The 18,660-nt window shown below is 36.2% G+C and overlaps 2 protein-coding genes across 2 annotated transcripts; one reads left to right on the top strand and one right to left on the bottom strand.

Moving 5' to 3' along the window:
• Positions 1-1,283: 1,283 nt before the first annotated feature.
• Positions 1,284-3,782, bottom strand: cetn2 (centrin, EF-hand protein, 2). The gene is made up of 5 exons (XM_073820605.1): positions 3,721-3,782; positions 3,212-3,370; positions 2,779-2,907; positions 2,556-2,693; positions 1,284-2,469 (listed from the first exon to the last, which is right to left on the bottom strand). Exons 1-5 carry the CDS (start codon positions 3,721-3,723, stop codon positions 2,380-2,382), a joined length of 519 nt encoding a protein of 172 aa, XP_073676706.1. The 5' UTR covers positions 3,724-3,782; the 3' UTR covers positions 1,284-2,379.
• Positions 3,783-5,015: 1,233 nt separating this feature from the next.
• On the top strand, positions 5,016-17,566 carry nsdhl (NAD(P) dependent 3-beta-hydroxysteroid dehydrogenase NSDHL). The gene is made up of 8 exons (XM_073820766.1): positions 5,016-5,069; positions 5,295-5,344; positions 6,074-6,235; positions 6,333-6,479; positions 8,060-8,188; positions 8,346-8,488; positions 14,451-14,553; positions 16,830-17,566. The coding sequence occupies exons 2-8, from the start codon at positions 5,324-5,326 to the stop codon at positions 17,160-17,162; spliced, it is 1,038 nt and encodes a 345-aa protein (XP_073676867.1). The 5' UTR covers positions 5,016-5,069; positions 5,295-5,323; the 3' UTR covers positions 17,163-17,566.
• Positions 17,567-18,660: the final 1,094 nt, after the last annotated feature.

The following is an 18,660-nucleotide window of genomic DNA, read 5'->3' as shown; positions in this document are numbered from 1 at the left end:
GTTAAGACCAAAAAGTTCTATTTTGGTCTCATCTGACCACAGGACTTTCTCCCATGACTCCTCTGGATCATCCAGATGGTCCCTGGCAAACTTCAGACGGGCCTGGACATGGGCTGACTTAAGCAGGGGAACCTTCCGTGCGATGCAAAATTTTAAACCATGACGTCACACTGCACTTTTCGTTCCATTGACTTCCATTCATACGCATGCGAATGCGTTAGACCGGAAACGCAAGCCCATGCGAAATATTTTCGAATTTCGCTGCGTTTGAAAGTTCAAACTTGGTGAACTCCTGACCAACGAATTCGCATCACATGACTCTGTGTGACCAGCAGGAGATCGATACGTCACAGCATGACCTCTAGCTGAATGAAAAGAACCTTAAATTTAAACATTTAAAATTGCAGGACTGTGGTAAAGTGTAGTAGATTGTATGTTTTTACATTTAAATGTATTATTAGTGTCATTTACTGAATTTCACTTTTAAAAAAGAAGCTGCAGAGCATGACGTCATATCACGACCGTTGCAGCAGCGTCCGAAGGAATTTCGCATGCTCAAAGTCTAGTGTGACCGGGGCTTTAGTGTATTACTGATAGTAGCCTTGGAAACGATGGTCCCAGCTCTCTTCACGGCATTGAACAGCTCCTCTTGTGTAGTTCTGGGCTGATTCTTCACCATTCTTAGCATCATTGATAGCCCACGAGGAGAGATCTTCCGTGGAGCCCCAGTTCGAGTTTTCTGACAATTGCTCCAACAGTTGTTCTTTTTTCACCAAGCTGCTTGGCTATTGCCCCGTAGCCCTTTCCAGCTTTGTGAAGGTCTACAATTTTGTCTCTTGTGTCTTTTGACAGTTCTTTGGTTTTGCCCATGTTGCTACTTTGGCTGATTGTGGGCTGCACACGTGTCTTTATGACAGCTAACGACCTCAAACAGGTGCTACTAATTTAGAATCATGAGCAGAGTGTAACTGGACTATTTAAAAGCAAAATAACAGGTCTTTGCGGGTCAGAAATCTGGCTGATAAGCAAGTGATCAAATACTTATTTGACACAGTAATTCACAAATAAATTGCTAAATCATACAATGTGATTAACAGATTTTTATTTTTAGATTCACAGTGGAAATGCACCTATGCTGAAAATTGTAGACCCCTCCATGATTTCTAAGTAAGAGAACTTGCAAAATCACAGGGTGATCAAATACTTATCACTGTATATGGACTTGACTGTATATCTGTTGGTTAAAATGGTTTATTTAAACCTGCTTAGAAGGTATAGGAGGATTCTTTGTATTGTGTAAATTAAACTGGGGGAACCAAGAGAGGCAATAAAACACCAATCATGTCAGTAACGGATGCTTAATACGATTTATTTTATTTTAAATAATACTTAAATAGTATCTCAAATATACTTAAATACAAAACATCTGAAACTAATTTTTAAGGGTGCATAAAGGAAACTGAGGAAAAACTACAACCACAAGATCACAGTATGTATTTACTAACATTGCAGAAATCTCCTTCAAAGAAGCTGAGGCACAGAGAAGGGCTGTAGTACAGATGTCCCTGAAAGCGCACTGATGCTAAAGACAACAGAAGAGATTGAAAACTTGATGATCATCATTCAACAGGGCTCTCAGTGATATATTATTCACAAATACCTAAACATACCATAAGGCAGAAACTTAAAGTTTAGAGTGAATCTGAATAAAATAAATAAACAATACATTTTACATGAAGAAAATTTGGTATATTTAAGGCCCATTTAAGTTTTTCATACTGTGACATTGTTAGGACTGTTAAGCACATTTTCCTCCAAATTCCCATTCCAAGCAGTCATGGGTATTACTTTAGAGTTTTTTCTAAGTATAATTTTCAATACATTCACATTGTAATAATCATTTTTACTAATACAATCTTTTACGTTTTCCAAAATGAATGGCAGTGTTTTTATTTTTGCGAGACATTTGGGGGTCAATGAAAATTAACTGTCATGAAAATCTAGAAACGAGCTTAATTTTTTATTGCAAAATGCATTTTATTTAATTATTTTAAAGCATGGCCCCAAAACTTTTATTTCTAGGTGAGATTTACCCATGTGATGACAGATTCACTAAATATTTCAGTGCCTACAACTTACCATATATGACTCTCTGACAACAACCTGTGTTATATGTTCACTGATACGATTTGAGAAGTGTAAACAATTGACATTTTCCTATTTGGCAAACCCACAAGGATCTGAAATGACCACTGGGGTTGACAGGCATCAAGGTTTTGGAATGGTACTGTGCATAAAACGGCAAAATCACAAAAAAAAAAAGCTTGAAAATGTTGACAGAAATGAATATTTCTCATACTCCTGTGCTTCTGATAACATTCAGTACAAACTTGTTTTCTTCATGATGCGGAGAAATTCCTGTTGGTTAACTTCTCCATCACCATCTCTGTCTGCTTCATCGATCATTTCCTAAGGATGGCAATATGGTAAAAAAAACAATCATGTTTTTGATTTTTAAAAAGAAATCCATCATCTATCACACATTATTTTTGTACCTGCAGCTCCTCGTCTGTGAGGTTTTCCCCGAGTTCTTTGGCCACTCTCTTTAGATTCCGGAAAGATATTTTTCCAGTCTCGTCATCGTCAAACAGCCGAAAAGCTTTAAGAATTTCTTCCTTGGAGTCCTTTTCAGCCTTAAGATTTCCAAACAGAAATAAGAGATTGGAAAATAAGACACTTTTTCCTACTAGAGAAAACATATTTGGCTTTAAGTCTTACCATTTTTTGAGTCATTACTGCCATAAAATCATTGAAAGAGATCTTTCCAGTAGCATCCTTATCAACCTCTGCAATCATTTTCTTGATTTCCTCCTTTTTAGGCTCAAACCCCAGCGCTCTCATTGCCACCTGGAGCAGAAGTCTTCATTATTTATAGAAAGCTTGACATATGCATCATATACAGATACAGTGGAGTCCTAAAGTCTTATGCACTAGTGAAATGATTCAGCTTTGGATTCATTTCAGTAGGTCATACATTTTCTTTATTTATTTATTCATTTATTTTTCAAAATCCTGAAACTTTCTAAGTTTAAAAGACATTTAGCGTAAAGATTTTCATTAGATGTTTGGTCTCCTCTGTATACAGATATAATATATGGCCAACGGTAGCATGTGAACTGCTCTTGGCAGCTGTCATGGCTTTTTATCTCACCTTTAGTTCCTTCACCTCAATATAACCAGAACCATCAGTGTCAAAGAGCTCAAACGCCTCTCGGATCTCCTGCCTTTGCTCCTCTGTCAGTTCAGGCTTTGGATTGGCTTTTTTACGAGGGGCTACTGCCCCAAGTGAGGGTCTTTTGGGACTAGTGGCCTGTGTTATATAGAATAGAATAAAATAGAATAGAATTAAAAGAGTACAGGCCTGTGCAGTGTACATTACCATTCTAAGACATCATGTAAACATAAATCAGGCGGTGCACGTAATACATAATTCAAGCTGGAATAATATTGTTAGGCGAAAAAAAAATTATTATCTGCATCTCCCCCTATAAAGAAGGAAAGACCGGTAGCAATAACACATACGGCTACGTATGTAACACAAACCTGAAGACTGAATTTTAAAATTAGAGACAATTAAACGAACGCTAAAAAAGAGTGAAAAGGCCTTGCTTTAACGCAAAAATAAACATACAAATCACAGTTGCATTCGTCGTGACTCACCATCTTAATCGGGAGAAGACCAGCAAGTGGAGAATAATATAAACCATACTATGGCGAAGGCACGGCTTATGAATATTAATTACGTTCCGTGACGTTCGGTCAGTAGACCAAACTGATTGGCTGAAAAGGCTCATCGTGAATAATAATTGCATTACGTTTCCAGACGCTCCAATATTCCTCAAATTCACGTCTATTTGTATTTCATAACTTGGGGCTTTTCTAAAGTTGACCTTTATAAACCTGTATTATCATACACACGCTCATCTTTCTCCGCATCCATTTATGTATTTATTTATTAATTTATTTATTTATGTATTTCTACATTTATTTATTCAGTCATGTATTTATTTATGCATTTCAATATTTATTCATTTGTTTATTTATTTATGCGTTTATTTATACTTAAGTCATTTTTCGTCCTCCATAGGATACCGGCCATGATGTTTCTAGTTACACAGACAGCAGATAATAATAATTTCGCGAAAGCATACTACAATACTATTCTTCATATTCCTGGCTTATATAGAATATAGCAGCATGATTTTAGAATTTAGCCAATCATTTCATTTTTTATAAAACTGACTAAATGAGAGTTTGGTATTTCGCGATGTATAGACCGAAATATAAACCTTTGTTGTTATTTATGTTTTATTATTTGTATATCTCAAAATGTCATTATTTAATGAAATATGCGCTAATTTGCATACATTTCTAATACAAAGATCTAAACACTGGATGAAGTCAGTTTCGAAATTCTTGTTTGATTTTTTTTTTTTTTTTGACATATTAGAGTCAAATGTTTGTACAGAGGGGATCTCATTTTGGTACTATAATTCAGAAAAATAATAATTTCGCAAAAGCATACTACTATACTATTCTTCATATTCCTGGCTTATATAGAATATAGTAGCATGAGTTTAGAATTTAGCCAATTATTTCATTTTGTATAAAACTGACTAAATAAGAATTTGGTATTTCGCGATGTATAGGCCGAAATCTAAACATTATGTTGTTATTTATGTTTTATTATTTGTATCTCAAAATGTATTCCTTACATTTTAATATACTAAATAAATAATAAACTAAAAATCACATGTAGGGGCGTAGACATATAAGAGGGCGTATTTTGTGATGTCATGGGGCGGTGACTGTGTTGAAGTTCTTTTTACTGATTGGGTCGCGCAGTGGCGCTCTTTGACGTAGCCCTTCTCCCATTGGTCAGACTCACTTGTCAGGTTGATTCCTGATAGTTGGCTCGACCAATCAGAGGTTTCTCCGCTCTCTGCCCATATGGCTCTTCGTGTTTCTTCCTAATCAATACAGCTGTAGCTCTAGTTTGGGATATACAGGTAAGAGTTGCTTAACTTAAAGTTTACCGTAAAAAAGTATTTATATATTGTGCTTCGAGCAAAACTAGATCGTAAAGTAAGTTTGGTTTCAGTGAACAGTTCAATACGAGTGGAAACTAGAATCTTAGGAAATGTTGTGCAGTAAATGTTTAAAGGTCAACCTGCCTCTCACATAGTTTTTAAGAACTGTGATTAAACAGATAAATATTGTTTATTAATTTGTAGACTGCTGTCGGGAGCTGACGGATCCAGACATGGCAACTCGTGTAAGACCAGTGAGTATTACACCTGAAACACCTTACCTGTTCTGATTCTGAAATAGATAAAGTGCTATAAAAGAAACACTTAACAGTGTCTTTTGGGTGTTTTCTTTCCACTAGTCTGAAAAAACACTATCAAACACCAAAAAGCCCAAAATCTCAAATTTGACAGGTGCATGAAAAAAAACAGCGTTTTTGCCTGCATTGTCTCCCCTTAATCCACTTCTAATTTATGTTTCCTTTCTGTGCATTTATATATCTGCACACTGGTCACAATGCACAATGACTACACTCTTAAAAATAAAGGTGCTTTAAAAGGTTCTTCACAGCATTGCCATCGAAGAACCATGTTTGGTTCCACAAAGAACCATTCAGTCAAAGGTTCTTTAAAGAACCATCTCTTTATTACCTTTTTATAATCTTAAGAACCTTCTTTCACCACAAAGAACCTTTTGTGAAACAGAAAGGTTCTTCAGATGTTAAAGGTTCTTTATGGAACCATTTAGACAAAAAGGTTCTTCTATGGCATCGTGAAGCACCTTTATTTTTAAGAGTGTTTACATTTCATTTACTTTTAATTATTATTGTCAATTGTGGATGTTTGTATTTTTCTGCCCCATGTCTACCAATGTTTAACTGTGTTGAAAGCTCTACATGGTTTGCAGATATTGTATATGTTCTTCTGCCAGAGAAGGGACAAATGACAATGAATTCACCTCGTTTTGATATTGTGAATATCTGCAGAGCAGCAAGCGATGTGCTGTCATTGGAGGATCTGGATTTTTGGGCAGGCACCTTGTGGAACGTTTAGTGGACAGAGGATACACAGTAAATGTGTTTGATATCAGACAGGCCTATGAACTTCCAGGAGTGACATTTCACCAAGGAGACTTGTGTGACAAACAGGTGGGGATTGTTCAGTTTTGATCTTGCAGAATTAGTCTGACTCAGTCAGTTACCCTCTGATCACCCTTCTTCTCCGTTCTCCTGATGTCATGTTTAGGCCTTGCTGGTGGCTTTAAAAGAAGTGTCTATAGTGTTTCACTGTGCTTCACCTGCTCCAGCCAGTGATGACCGCGCTCTGTTTCAGAGGGTCAATATTGATGGGACACAGACTGTCATACAGGCCTGTCATGAGGCAGGAGTACAGGTATGCATTATATAGAAGTATCATGTGTGTCAGCTGACAGAAAAAATAAATATGCACTTTTTTTATAAAAAAAAAAATATATATATATATACAGAACAGGGCTCTACAGTGCGACCATTTCAGTCACATTTGGGACTGAAAACTACTGCGTGCGACTACGAAAAAAATATTTAGGAGTCTGGTCTGATCAGCATATTTGTGTTTGAGCTTAGAGAAGCTTCAAAGGTTTCTATGTGTTTTTGCAACGTTGAGTAATGTATCACAGACATATCTTATGAATCATTGCATAAACAAAGTGTAGAGAGAATGTATATAAGAGATTGATCGTGCAGTGGAGAGAGCTTTGTTGATTATAATGGAACTTTGTGAGATCACAATGAACTAAGATGAGTGACAACTTTTAATTATTTTTAAGGGAGTTTGTAAATGAGATATTGATTTAATACGACAGTTAAATAAACAAGAACTTATTATTAAGTGACTTACATTGTGTGACTATAACACTATTGCCTGATTTTGCTCTATTTCGTCATCAAAAATAGTCTGAAGCAAGTCACAATTGAGCCGCTGCGCATGTCCAATCAAACACAGCGTTGTTTCGTTTATAAATGAACCTGCATTTTTAAATGAATCTAGTGAGTCAATGATTCAATTTCCCATTCATAAAGACAGTCACTTGCTTTATTCCTGAATGATTCAGCCGTTCAAACTAATCAAGTGAATGAGATGATTCAGTAATTAAATCAGTGTCTTGCCACCACCTGCTGGCAGATATAGTATCATTTTTAAAATATCTTTTCAATTATTTAAATCATTTAATATTTCTGTATTCAAAATGTTATATTTAAAACATTAATCTCAACACAAATTTATGTATTTTATTGCACCTGTACCACCTCTGAGCCTCATTAAACATGAAAATACACCTACAAGCCACTTTTCTTCTGTGCCACCTCTGTAGTACAAATTAATTTAGTTAATACTGATTTGATTTGATTGGTAACTTATTCTTATTCTACTTTTTCTTATTCTGTTGTTTTAATTTAAAAAAATGTAAAAAGATTAAAAAATATTTTTAAAAAATGACATAAAAGATGACATACTTTCAATAAAGTTAGAAAAAATCCATTACAATGGTAAAAACTAAATTCTCCTGTAAATCAATGTAAGGAGTCAAATGTCATCTCGTAATGGGAAGGCTAATTTTTTTATCAGATTTTTTGATTATTGATTAGAAGGTGCTCCTAAAATTTTGACTGCTCCTAAATTTTTTTATGTTAAAAGGAAAGTAAGCATAGAGCTCTGCAGAATGCTGTTATTCGAAGTGTTTCCATCATTGATAATAAAAAGAAAAGTTGCTTGAGCAGCAGATCAACAAATCAGCATATTAAAATGATTTCTGAAGGATCATGTGACACCGAAGTAATGAAGTAATTAAAAAAACCATGATGAGCATTAGAGACTTTTTAGTGAAAAAAAAAAAAAAAAATGTAAAATGGCTTTCTGTAAAAATTAAGAGCATTATTTAATCCAGAACATTCTTTTAAATTATGTTGCTGACATTCATCATGCTTTTACAGAAATTAATATTGACCAGCAGTGCTAGTGTGGTGTTTGAAGGAACTGACATCAAGAATGGGAGAGAGGATTTGCCCTATGCAAAAAAGCCAATTGATTATTATACAGAGACTAAAATCCAACAAGAGAAGGTGGGTATGAATCATATCAGCGGCATTAAATGTCCCTATAACATTACACTTGAGCTTCAACTCTCTTTTGAAATGAATCAAACAAACCAAATAGTTCATTAAATCCTCCATGTCTCCAAAGTATTATAATCATCAATCTGTGTTTCTCTCTGTTCAGTTGGTATTAGAGGCCTGCAATAAAGAGAAGGGTTTGCTCACTGTCGCTATTCGTCCTCATGGCATCTTTGGCCCCCGGGACCCTCAGTTAGTGCCCATCCTGGTAGATACGGCCCGCAGAGGAAAGATGAAGTTCATCATCGGGTGAGCAATTTTGGCATTTTGCTGAAAGGTCTCTGTACCAACACATTAAAACAGTGGTGCAGAGAGTCCACTAGGTGGCAGACTGTCACCTGAAATGCTATCTTGACTCCCAGCAATCATTTTGACATGAAATGCCATGTTTACGGTGTACATTTTAGGATATCCTCAGACCTCAGTCATACAGATGACAAAGCATCATGCCTCAGACTAAAAGGCTTCAGTCACAGAACAAAACAGCATTGCGCCTCAGACTGAAAGGCGTCAGGAAAAACAATGTCAGGTGTCAGATCTCGTACAATTAGACATCAGAGGGAACGGACTCCGATTTAAAGACATCAGGTGAAATGGACTCAGGATGGACAAAGTTAACCTTACTAAAATTAGCCATGGTTTTACTATAGTGAAAGTGTCCAAACATGTTTTTTGGTTACCATTTGTATAACCACAGTTTTATTTGTATTAAAACAATGGTTATTTTTCACAAGGGTAATTTTAGTACTATTTGGCAAAATACAAGCTAGTTGGTTGCAGAATTCTAAACTTTTTAAACATACTGAACCGCGTCCATTTCGCCTTGTCCATGTCTTTTTGTTTGATGCCTTTTAATCTGAGTCTGTTTCGTCTGATTGTATGAGATCTGACACCTGACGTCGTTTTTCGTGAGACCTGAAGCCTTTCAGTCTGAGGCACGATGCTGTTTTGTCCTGTGACTGAAGCCTTTTAGTCTAAGGCATGACACTTTCGTTGTATGACTGAGGATGTCCTAAAATGCACACTGTTATATTAGAAGGCGTAGTAGTAAACATTGAAGTAGCAACAATATCAGTAAAGAATATTGTTCTCAGAGCAAAAAGCAAAGAAATAAGAAGACCAAAGAGCATTGCACCTGTACCCAACTAAACCATTATTACCTTGACGTCCAGTAACATTATTGCGAAATAGACCAAATTGTGTTCAGGCCACAGGGGAACCTACAGTTGGGCCTGGGTGGGTATGGGCCCACTCGCTTTAAAAAAAGTTGAAGTTGGTGATTTTCCAAATGGAAATTATCACACTATAACCATATATTTAGTTTTAAAAAATATTAAAAGCCAGTTTTCATGGTCAGCTTCAGGCAGCTGACTCTCTATAGGTGCATACCATACGCTTGTAAAAATGATTCATCAGTTTCTGTTAGTGCCACCCATAATGTTATCTTTACAACAAAAGGACATACTAAGATTTGTGTGTTCGTGAAGTTGAATTTGAAAATGGTGAAACAAATATCAGTTAGTTGATTCTTTAAGGCGAGACACTGCAGGTGAATAGGGTAAAAAAATTAACTAATAGTTAACACATTACTTACCCAGTTAATTAATTACTTTGATAATTGCAAACCTTTTTTGTATGACAAGTTTTATTTTAATGTTAGGTTTAAATATGCAAATGAGGCATTATGTAATGAAACATGCGCAAATTTGCATACATTTCTAGTACAAAAATCTTAACACTGGATAAAGTCAGTTTCAAAATTCTTTTTTTTTTTTTTTTTACATATTAGAGTCAAAAGTTTTTACAGAGCAAATTTTGGGTATCTCATTTTGTCACAACAAAATTCAGAAAAAAACTTAGAACAGACAGGAAACACTATATCCCCCCCCCATTTTTTGGGGAATAAAATGTTAAAATCAAAATATAAATTAAAGCAAATTATATATAAACAAATCCCTCTGTAAAAACCTTCAGGATATTGACAGGACTAAAAATGTAAAGTTTGGTGTGTAAGTGCTACTGAAGTGGAAATGTATGGCTCTTCACAACTCTTTAGATGAGCTTAACTGACAACTACTAAATGTTTTATAACTACCTGAATTACATTAGGAAAATGTGTTAATAAAGCATTTATTAACACACTATTACTATATCTCTACAAATATGTATAAATGTAATATGTATGAATTTAAATAGTTCATTAATCACTTACTTACACTTTCTAAATGATCTTATGAACCACTGATGACAACTATATAACTTATTTGTAAATATTGTAATCCGTAATTTGGAAATAATAAATTGATCATTAATAAAGTATGAAAATACAGTCATTAAACGCATTATAGGTATGTTTAAAAATCAAGAACAAGCATTTATAGCTGTATTTATAAACTGCTTACTACTGTCTATTAATGTAGAGATAATGATTTACAAATGATGAATTTACTAATGCTTAACTAATGGTTCATAGTGTGTGGTTAATATAAAGTGTTACCCGGTATTTTACCATAGACGTTTCTAAAACACACACTTATCAACAAAAAAACCCTATTCCAGTGACTGTGCAGCAGTGGTGACGTGTGCTTACCGTGAAAGAAATGCTCTTCTGTACTGTGTGCAGTGTTTTGGAAAATGTGAATCTGGCAGCGCTTCATATCCGACCACATATTGTAATGAAAATAAAGGTGTTTTGGCCCATATGGGTTTTTCAGTGGTGGATGCTCATATTATAAGAGAGAGCGGGTGGCAAGTACAGTTTAATTAAAGCGGTATGCGACTATAAGCTAACGTTACATAATATTTCAATTTTTTTTTTTCAGTTTTCCTAGAAATATTTCAAAACACACCTTTAATTATCCACTGACAAAAACATTGGTAAACTGTCTAGCTGACTCAAAGGAGAGCACCTTGACAGTAATCGACCACAAAGGGGCGTTATTCAGCAGTAAGTTCAACATGACCAAGGGTTCATAATAAGGGCAGTCTAGGGCAGTGGTTCTCAACTGCTCTGCACATTTTGTATGTCTCCCTCATTTAACGCACCTGATTTAGATCATCAGGTCGTTAGGAGAAAGATCCATGAACTGAACTGAGTGTGTCACTGTGCGTCCCAATGTTTATACTATCCATCCTAAATAGTATGTGAGATTACAAAAGTGTGTCCCAAAGCATAGTATGCCGAAAAAAGTCCCTGGGTGGTCTACTATTTCAGGTCGATTTTTGAAGTCTGGATCTGTGCACACTCAAATAGCTAATTTTGCCCACAATCCATTGCGCTTTGGTGAAGGATTTGGAACTACAAACACGAATAAAGGCGTTAAAAACTACAAACATGGCGGATGTGCATGACCGGCTTTTAGGTAGAGATGTGACGCTCTCCACATGTAGCGAAACCATAGAGCGAAACAGACCGCAAAATAGGAAAATGTACGTTTGTGTACTCCTGGTTGGAGAAAGACGAGTTTAAACGGTGGCTGAAGCCTGTCGCTGAAAACAACCGCGAAGCTTCCGAACTTATCTGAGTTCTGTTGCATGGTTGTGCTCCATTGATTTAACTACAACTGTTTATTAACAACTGTTTATTAAGTTAAAGGTTTGATACTGATTAGAACTTGAAGTGGCGATGAGGTCTTAAAATATTCTGAAAAGGTCTTTAAAAAGTCTTAAAAAGGTATTGAAATTACCTTTAGGATTCCTGTATATACCCTGTTTTATAAACATCCGCTTGGTCGTTAACTTTTAAATGCATCATTATGCAGAAAATATGAGCAGAGTTTTCATCATGAAAGACCCATGACTGGCAGATCAATGTGTTACTACTTTTCTCTTTTCTTTTTAATCCTTGTGCATTAAAAAAAAGAGTTACACATAGGTGCAAAATGGACAAAAAAGTCTGTCATAAAAATATGATTTATTAATATTTTTTTCAACTTTCATTGATATCGATTTTTTTAACCAGCATCTGTTCTATCCATAGATGCCAAACATTCATTAATTTTCAGAATTTTAACCCTTTAAATGCTCTTTTGTTTACATAATGCCACAGGTGTTTTTTTATGAAAAAATGAAAAATAGTAGTTAATTTCCATATACTAAATGCTAAGCAGATTTTTTTTCTTTGCTTATTAGCTTCTTGGGTGTGTCAGTGAAGAACAACAACATTCATTTTGAGGCATTTATATTTTTTATGTAGTGTCAGATTTAAAAAAAAAAAAACCTAACACTTAGGTCCATAATGGACAAAAAAGGCCATGTCAAAAAACTGTCATAGAAATGTTATATGTTAATATTTTTTTCCACTTTTACTGACTATTGTTTTTTTTTTTTTTTTATCAGCATCTATTCTATTCATAATTACCAAACATTCATTCTTTTTCAGAATTGTAATGCTTTAAAAGCTAGTTTCTTTACATAATGCCCAGTCAGTGGGCAACACCAGCTCCAGAGCTTCCTCTGCTGAGTAACATCTCTTCGTCTTGCAAGCAATGAAATGACCAAGCTCTCAAGCACCAAATATGTATAGGTTTTTGCTTTGCGAACACCTGTTTGGCTGTGCGAACACACATTTTGTATAAAATCTACCAGACAAGCTCACCTTTTATCTCTGTACAAAAACAATAACAAATGAAAAAGGTCAATCAAGGATTAAAATGTGTGTTTGGGTGTAAAAGAAAAATCCTCAAAGCTCATTAACCTTGTTTGACCTTATTCCTAGTTTTCACATGGCCCTATGACCCCGCCAAGGGTGAGACTCATATACATGAAGTGGGATTTTTGATTGCCAGTACAATATCATTTCTTTCAAACTAATTACACCCATAAAAATGTCAGTAAACAAATGCAAACCACACTCGGACATCCTTACCAACATACCCACACAATTATAGCTGCATTATTTTTCCAATTGACTCTATAATAGACTATAATATGCATAAGCAGAAAACACAAAAAAGCGAGTATTTGTTTTATATGCCAAATTTGAAAAAATGCCACAATCTAGTAAAAATTTTAAATTTGAAGCCTTGCCGATAGAATGAATGCCTATTAGCAAATATTGTATCATTTTATAGTCAAATGGCCCTGGGTTAAAAAACTGCAGTTTTAACGGGTTTCAATGTGGACATTTTTGTCCTTAAGGTCCTGAGTGTGAGTATTTTTTGTACGGAGGGTAAAATTGATTTTTTTGTAGGAAATGAGGGTGAAATATAAAAATACACACCTGAGCCAAGATTTATGCAGTTGGCATTAACACAGACACACTTATAATAACAAAAAACTAAACTGAAATGGACAAAAATGTCCCTAAGGTCGCACAAGGGTTAAGGAAGTTAAATGAAATGAAATGTGGAAGATGTTAACTGTGACAAGATGATTGACAGGCCAGTTTACCGTGACAGGGTGCGTGTATCAATGCAACAGAGCGTCCGTTAAAGACGCAGTTGTGTGACGTGTTAGTATGTCCCAAAGCTTGCCTACTCAAAACTCAAGTGTATACTTTTTCTTCACCAAAAGAGTACATACTTTAAGGGCATAGTATGAGTATGAACATTGGGATGCAGCATCAGATTCGGAAACATACAAAATGTGCAGAACAGTGGGCCCCGAGGACTGGAGTTGAGAACCGCTAGTCTAGGGTTACTTAGATTGGTTTATTTTTGCATGTTTTAAAAATGTTTTGACTGATGTTTTTTTTTTTTTTTTTTGGAGCAGTCCTTCTTTTGATTTAATGGATGCTTGCCCAATCCTGCTCCTAATCTCAGATCTAGCTTCAGTTAAACACACCTAAACCAGCTAATTACTAGAAGTTACTAGAAACTTCCATACAGGTGTGTTGGAGCTAAATTCTGCAGGAAAGGAACAGGATTGTACTCCCGCAGCATTCAAGGTGGCATGAACAAAACCTGATGATCATGTTCTACGGCATGATTTGAGAATAATCCAGAAAGCATCCTGTGCTTCAGTGGAAGCAAGAAAATATGACCACCTGTATGAATTAGTTTTTTATTTGATCAGTGACCTGGTGCAGAATTTTAAACCTGCTTTATTTATTTTACACCAATGTGGGTTTGAAATGTTTTGTTGTGTGCCCTGCTTTAAATTAGATGCTGAATCTCAGGTTCTTTAACATTTGGACAGGCTGTATGTTGATGTGATGGGGGCAATGTGATCAGTAAATGAATCAAATGTCTAATGCTGATTTTCTCTTTAGAGATGGATCCAATCTTGTGGACTTCACTTATGTGGAGAATGTAGTTCATGGGCATATTTTAGCAGCTGAACACCTTAAGGCTGATTCTCCACTGTGCGGTCAGGTATGGAATGTGTGTGAAAGAGTATGTGAGAGACTGAATGAGTCAGATATGTTTCTAAACTTGCATTTATAGATCAAATACCACTGTGTGTGTGTGTATAATGTGTAAACAACCCACATCAATGATGCATCAAGTTTTGACTTTTCTATTTACAGGGAAATTAATTACACACTCTCAAATCTCTCATAGAGGTTTTCAGTCATTCATTAAATGCAGCAATGGTCAATAAAGCTTATTATATGCCGTTTTTTTTTTCAGCACATCCTGAGATAACTTGAATTTTGTTATGCAATTATTCAGTCTTGGAAAATTAGAAAACTACTTAAAAAGAATAATAATAATAATAATGTTAGTTTTTATAAGATGTCATATGGCCAGTAGTTGCTTGGCTACAGTTGGGTTAGTGTATTTCCATCAAAGCTAACCAAAACTGTGTCAGTAGCTATCCACAGTGGCTGAACCCATTAACTAATGGTTAATTGAATTTTACTGAAAAAAAATGCTGCTGCACAGCCTTGCTGGCAAACATGCCATAGGAACACTTCCTCTGTTTGAAAATGCTTAAAAAAGACACATAAGCTATTTAATTGTGGCAAACTTCTGGCTAATTAGTGGCAAATTTATTTCAGTTGGTACTGTTGAACTTTTGCCAAAAATTAACATTTTGCCACTACTGGGAACAGCTTTTTGGCAAACCTTTATACTGTAATTTAATCATAAGAAAGCATGAGCATTTAAAGGGGTCCTATTATGCTTATTTACAAAGTCTGTATTTTGTTTTGGGGGTGCACTAGAACATGCTCTCATGCTTGGTGGTTAAAAAAAAAACGCATTATTTTTCACATAATTAACATTATTGCAATAGCTTTTTTCCCAGCCTGGCACAAATGGCTCGATTAGTTCCGGGTTTGATGGGTTTGATTGGTTAGCAGTCCCACTGCGTTGTGATTGGCGAACAGCTTAGACGGCATTTCAGTCCTGCCACGCCCCTTCACAAAGCAGCTAGTTTCGTGTACAACTGCGCAAGCTAGATTAAAGTGATTCTTACGTTTTAAATATGGATATTTGTCTTACAAAAACACATCGTATCGCTAAAGGAGGCTTTTACTGACCCCTCCGGAGCCATGTGAGGCACTTTTTATTATGGATTGACTTCTTTTGGACTGATGGAGAGAAACACTTGTCAATGCCGTTCTAAAGATTGGGAGTGCCAGGATTATTTTTAATATAACTCTGATTGCATTCGTCTGAGGAAGGAAGTCATATACACCTAGGATGCATGGAGGGTGAGTAAATAATAAGCTACAGTAGTGTTTGTCCTATCGTCAGCCTGCTAGATCGCCGATACATGATATTATCATTATTGTGCTAATTTATTTAACTATTTACATGCCCAATATCGACACTGTATGATGAGTAAATCTATTACCACACACTGCACATGTTTACGGTGCGGCTCCAGTGCGACAACCGAAAATCTTTTCTCTAGTCAATGTTTGTGTTTACATCAGCCACAGCTCCGCATGTGTTTCGACCCTCTATACCAGACACGTCAACGGCGCAGCTCGAACACGGCTACCAGAGCAGTTTGCAGACAGTTTAATCAATGCTTGCATTTATACAAGGCGCCCTGCGGCTCGCTGAAGCATCCCAGAAGCGGCTGCCCTTGCTACATCACTAAAGTTAGACGAATCCCCACCTCGTCCCTCCCCACCCACCAACGAGTCGTTGTGACATCACAGCATCCAGAAAACAAACACTGTAGTCCAAAGGAGCCGTTCTTTTGTAGTTCTTGAAAAGGGATTTTTTAAAAACTAAATATCTCCCTTTGGAGTGGACTTTGAGATTTGTAACTTTGTAGATGTTTTTTATGCCCAAACATACACACCACACACTGGCTAAAATTCAAAAAGTGAAAAAGCATTATTGGACCCCTTTAATACAGGGGTCACCACACTCGGTCCTGGAGGGCCAGTGTCCTACAGAGTTTATAGCTCCAACCTTAATCAAACACACCTGAACCAGCTAATCCAGGTCGTAATAGGTATACCTGAAACTTCCAGGCAGGTGTGTTGAGGCAAGTTGGAGCTAAGCTCTGCAGGACACCAGCCCTCCAGGATCAAGTTTGGTGACCCCTGATTAAATACAAAGCCTTGAACAAGTGGAATTAGCATTTTTCTATATGAAAACCAAAAAGGCAATTTAATTGAAACCAAGCTGAAGCAAAAGACAAACCCCCCACACTGCATTCAATTTCAGTGTTTTTATATTACCAGGCTTACCACATAACCAACGATGAGCCGGTGCGTTTCTGGGATTTCATGTCACAGATTCTTGTGGGTCTAGGCTACAGTGCTCCGCGATACCACCTGCCCTACACACTGGTCTATGGAATAGCCCTGCTGCTGTGGCTGATCGCTTTGGTACTGCGGCCGCTGATCCAGATCAAACCCACCTTCACCCCTATGAGAGTAGCTCTGGCCGGCACCCACCACTACTACAGCTGTGCTCGTGCCAAAAAGGATATGGGTTACCAGCCCCTGGTGCCATTAAAAGAGGCAATAGTGCGCACTGTGGAGAGCTACCCACATCTACGGAAGGGAGGGTAACACCACAATGAAGCTGGAGGTTGATTGACATAAATTACTGTTTGCTGAACTGCAATATGAGCCTTTGATGGAGCCGTTGGATTTCCAGTGTTTACACGGCTATATTAACAATGCACTTAATCATTCCTATTCTAAATGTACCTTTTTACCAGGATGTATCGGCATGTAGTTCAACAGTGTTGTTGAATTCAGATAGCACTTATGGACATTGCTCTCATTCTGTTTTGGTCCAGAAGAATTCAGAGTTTATGTATCAGCTGTTCAGTTTTTTGAAACTTTTGCAGTATAAATTTCAAAACAAGTTTCTAAATGTGTCATGTTCCTTTTTTTGGGTACTTGAAATAGAATTTGCATCCCATATTACTTGCGTAATGGGACATTTTGCACATAATTGTGTACATTTAGGAATAATTCACCCACATATATATATATATATATATATATATATATATATATAAAAACGTTATCATCATTTACTCTCAACCCCTTATGTTTCTGTGACCTAAATGATAGTTTGCTGTACAATTGATGTTAACTAATGAAGGATGTAATCATAAATAATATAATTGCCATGATGTACGATCCACCTTGTATCCGTTAGACTAATTATTGGATGAATGTACAAACTCCTACCATCTGATTTTTTTTCTGCCTAGTTCCACCTCCTCTACAACATCTTATGTTTATCTATATAACAGCTTCAGTCGCATATGAAATCTATTATTTCATGTTAGCCATCTTTTAGTGATGCATTTTATCTTGCACAATAGACAGCAGTGTTTTAGCAATGATGCATTTTTACAATTCCTTAAGCAGGCGTTGGATGGGAGTTGGGGGTGTTGTTCAGATAGCTGAGATTCTCCACTCACAGATATGAATCGCTATCACTGTGACTCACAGTCGTCAAACCTGTTCCTGTCCCGTAGCAGTAGGTGTAACCCATGCTGAAACCACATCAGGCCTGTTAACTTTGTCACATGTTCACAGGGGTGTGAGTTTGTCTGATGGCAGCAGAACGCTGGTTGTTGGGTTTAGTGAGTATCCTAGAGACTGTACACACCCCACCTGTTTTAAATGTGTTTTGGATCAGCCCCACAATCTCCATCTAGTGACTCAGCCGTTCACCTCCAATGAACATTGAGTTACCATTGACAAGTTTATGTAAGCAATTAGTAGGCAGGGATTACTTTAGGAAGTTACAGCGTGAGAGTTTTTGATTCCGTCTAAATCATATTTATACATATATATTAAAATCGGATGCTTTAACAAACATATATAGAAAATGTCATAAGTGTTATTGATTCATAAAAATGCATGTTCATAAGTACAATGACATGAATACACGTTTTATAACAAATTTCTGATTTAAAATTATAATTTTTAATTTAATAGATTTTTTTTATGTTCAGTTGGTAGAGCTGTCTAATATATACAGGGTGCGATTTGTGAAAAAAGCAAAGTGGGGTGCTTTTGAGGTGGTTACACAAACTGTTAGTGT

Source organism: Garra rufa, chromosome 16, assembly GCF_049309525.1.
Source record: "Garra rufa chromosome 16, GarRuf1.0, whole genome shotgun sequence".
NCBI lineage: Eukaryota > Metazoa > Chordata > Actinopteri > Cypriniformes > Cyprinidae > Garra > Garra rufa.
This window is presented reverse-complemented; position numbering and strand designations above follow the sequence as displayed.